Source organism: Adiantum capillus-veneris, chromosome 3, assembly GCF_014529385.1.
Source record: "Adiantum capillus-veneris isolate H3 chromosome 3, ASM1452938v2, whole genome shotgun sequence".
NCBI lineage: Eukaryota > Viridiplantae > Streptophyta > Polypodiopsida > Polypodiales > Pteridaceae > Adiantum > Adiantum capillus-veneris.
In genome coordinates, this window is record NC_140933.1 from 176,640,509 (window position 1) to 176,643,218 (window position 2,710).

General features: G+C 46.1%; 1 protein-coding gene across 1 annotated transcript; it reads right to left on the minus strand.

The window, feature by feature from the left end:
• Positions 1-1,064: 1,064 nt before the first annotated feature.
• Positions 1,065-2,494, minus strand: LOC147462233 (pentatricopeptide repeat-containing protein At4g18520, chloroplastic-like). The gene has a single exon (XM_086509636.1). It carries the CDS (start codon positions 2,449-2,451, stop codon positions 1,330-1,332), a length of 1,122 nt encoding a protein of 373 aa, XP_086365762.1. The 5' UTR covers positions 2,452-2,494; the 3' UTR covers positions 1,065-1,329.
• Positions 2,495-2,710: the final 216 nt, after the last annotated feature.

Genomic DNA, 2,710 nt, shown 5'->3' on the forward strand with positions numbered 1-2,710 from the left:
TTAGAAGGCCATGGGGGAAGGGTTGCAAGATTCGTGCAAATCTAAGGCTGTTGGATAGCCCACTTGGTAGTCTTGCCTGTTCCTTCAGTAATATAAACACAGACCTGTTTTTGTGCAAAGAAAAGAACCACCCTTTCTAAGATACCCAAATCTTCGACTCCAATTGCCTTCAGATAATCTTACTTCAAGTTTTCAATAGAAGCAAGTTCTTACAGTGGGAAAGAAGATATGAAGTGGAAGAAAAGTCTTGGGTTACCGACGAAAACCTTACTGTGACATAATTATACCCTAGCTTCACATAATACATTCTTTATGACCCAAGTTCCAACTATGCATTCATAGCAGGTGTCGATCCACCAGGGATTCTATTCTTCCATAAGAACCTCTGGCCATTGTCAATGCGCAGTACCCAACAAGGAGCTGGTCAACGGCTGACCTTGCCTGTCAAAATCAGATTGAAAATTCCATTTCCATAGTCACCCATTTCTTGATTCCTTCACGATGTTGCTTAGGGAGGCTTCAAAGGTTGCATACAAAATATAACCAGAAGAAGCAGTTTTCAATGCCAAGAGCAAGCTGACTCCGTCTTAGATGGCCTTGCTCATTCCACGTGACTATGCTCCCACTCTTAATCTAGATTTGCATTGATCTGGAAGGATGCGCTATCTGCTAAAATTGCCCTTCTCTTGCAAAGTAATGCACTCCAAGGCACCACAATGTGAGAAGGGAGTTGCTTGTGCATGGCATACACATCCGGGCACACCCATTCATCACAAAATGGTTCTGTGACCACAAACCCCACACAAGCTATACTCCTTGCCACACAAGCTTTTAATGTCACACCCTATACTCCTGCATCCGGAACAAGTATGACATTGCAACACCCCCTGCCTCACAATCTAGACTTCTTCCTTTATCTGAAAGCATGTTCGCCTTGCCCCTTTCGGAGGCAGCATGCAGTCCATGTGATGATGTTTTTGCTCTTAAGCAACGCTCTTGCTTCCCAAGCTGATCACACTTGGCATCCATGGCCGCTAGAGCATCGGATCACTGCTTGACAACTGCCTTAGCACAAGCTCATTGTGTACTCTCGTGCCTTTGGGCAGACCTTTGTCACGGGAACTCACTCTTAGGTTGGTGTACATTGTTTTGCATACCCTTCAGACAATGCATTCCAAGAGGACACCCCAAGGCGCTGGTCCATGGCTGACCTTGCCTCCATGGCTGACCGCCCAGCGTACTTGGAAGATACCTCACAATCTCAATTCAGAGATGTATCCCTCATGGCCACAGCTTTTGGCGCGAATCTGGAATGATGCATCAATCATTCTAAACCACCATTTTCCTGCAAAGCAATGCTTTCTGAGAAAAAACACTGTGAGAGGGGAGTTGCTTGAGCACCCAATGTGCCTCTGAAATCAGTCCACACTTGGCACACACATCCTCGGGCACACCACCCATCACAGTATGGTTCAGTGTTAACCTTTGTGTTGCAAACTCTTTGCAAGTTTGTTTTTGTTGCACACTACATCTATTTGCAGCACAAGCTTTTAAGGCCGTTGCATATATTGCCGCATTTGGAAGAATGCACTCCTGCTGCATCTGTTCAAGGCAGATCAGTGATTGCTCAAATTCACCTTCTTGTGCATGTCCAGATATCAATGCACCCCAGGATACAATATTCCGAAAATGGAGCGCCTCAAGTACCTCCTGTGCCTGTAAAGTGGCTCCACACTTTGCGTACATGTGCACAAGGAGATTACCCAGTATTACATTCTGCAACAACCCCTGCCTCACAATCTGGTTGTGGAGACTTCTTCCTTTATCTGCGGCTCTAGTCATGGCACAAGCTTTCAAGGCACAGGAATATGTCATGGCATTTATAAGGATGCCGTCATGCACCATCTGTTCAAAGCAATCCAAAGCGCGTTCGCCTTGCCCCTTTCGAAGATAGCCTGCCATCAATGCAGTCCATGAGATGTTGTCTTTGCTCTTATGCATGTCAAGCAACACTTTTGCCTTCCCAAGCTGATCACAATTGGCATACATGACCGCTAGGACATTGGAGCACCCGTCGATCAACCGCATTCGCACAAGGTTATGATGTAATCGCGTGCCTGTGAGCAGATCTTTGCTGCGGGCACAAGCTTTGAGACGGATGGTGAAATATAGGATTTGGGTGTCTACAGATGGCGCGTCGAAGAGTCCGTGACGGCGGAGCTCTGCAGAAACCCAAGATGAATTTCTAAAGGAATGCAACCACAGACCCTGGCGAGAGTCTTTATGCACGAAGTCTGGGTATGCTGGGCTGGGCTTAAGGGTGCGGTTATCCCACCACTGTGAGGGATCCCGAAAGAAGTCCTTCCACAGAGAGTCCAACCAACTACTGCAGGAAACGAAGCGGTCGGCCCCTTCCCCGCAACGCTGAAGAGATGTTGCACACCTGCGCATTCTTCCTTAGCAAAACGAGCAGCTCATTGCAACGGACAAAACGAGCACTTCACATCTACCTTATATCTTATATCTAGTATCTATATTAAAATGAGGGGAAAATTACCAAAATACCCCTCTAATTTGTGGAAATTCCCAAAATACCCTTGTATCTATTTATGTTCGATTGTTCAAGCCTTTCTAATCTATACTATATATTAAGGAGACTGGTTTTCCAGTGCCACGTGTCGTAATTTGCTTTATCCAGCTGTTGTGAGGA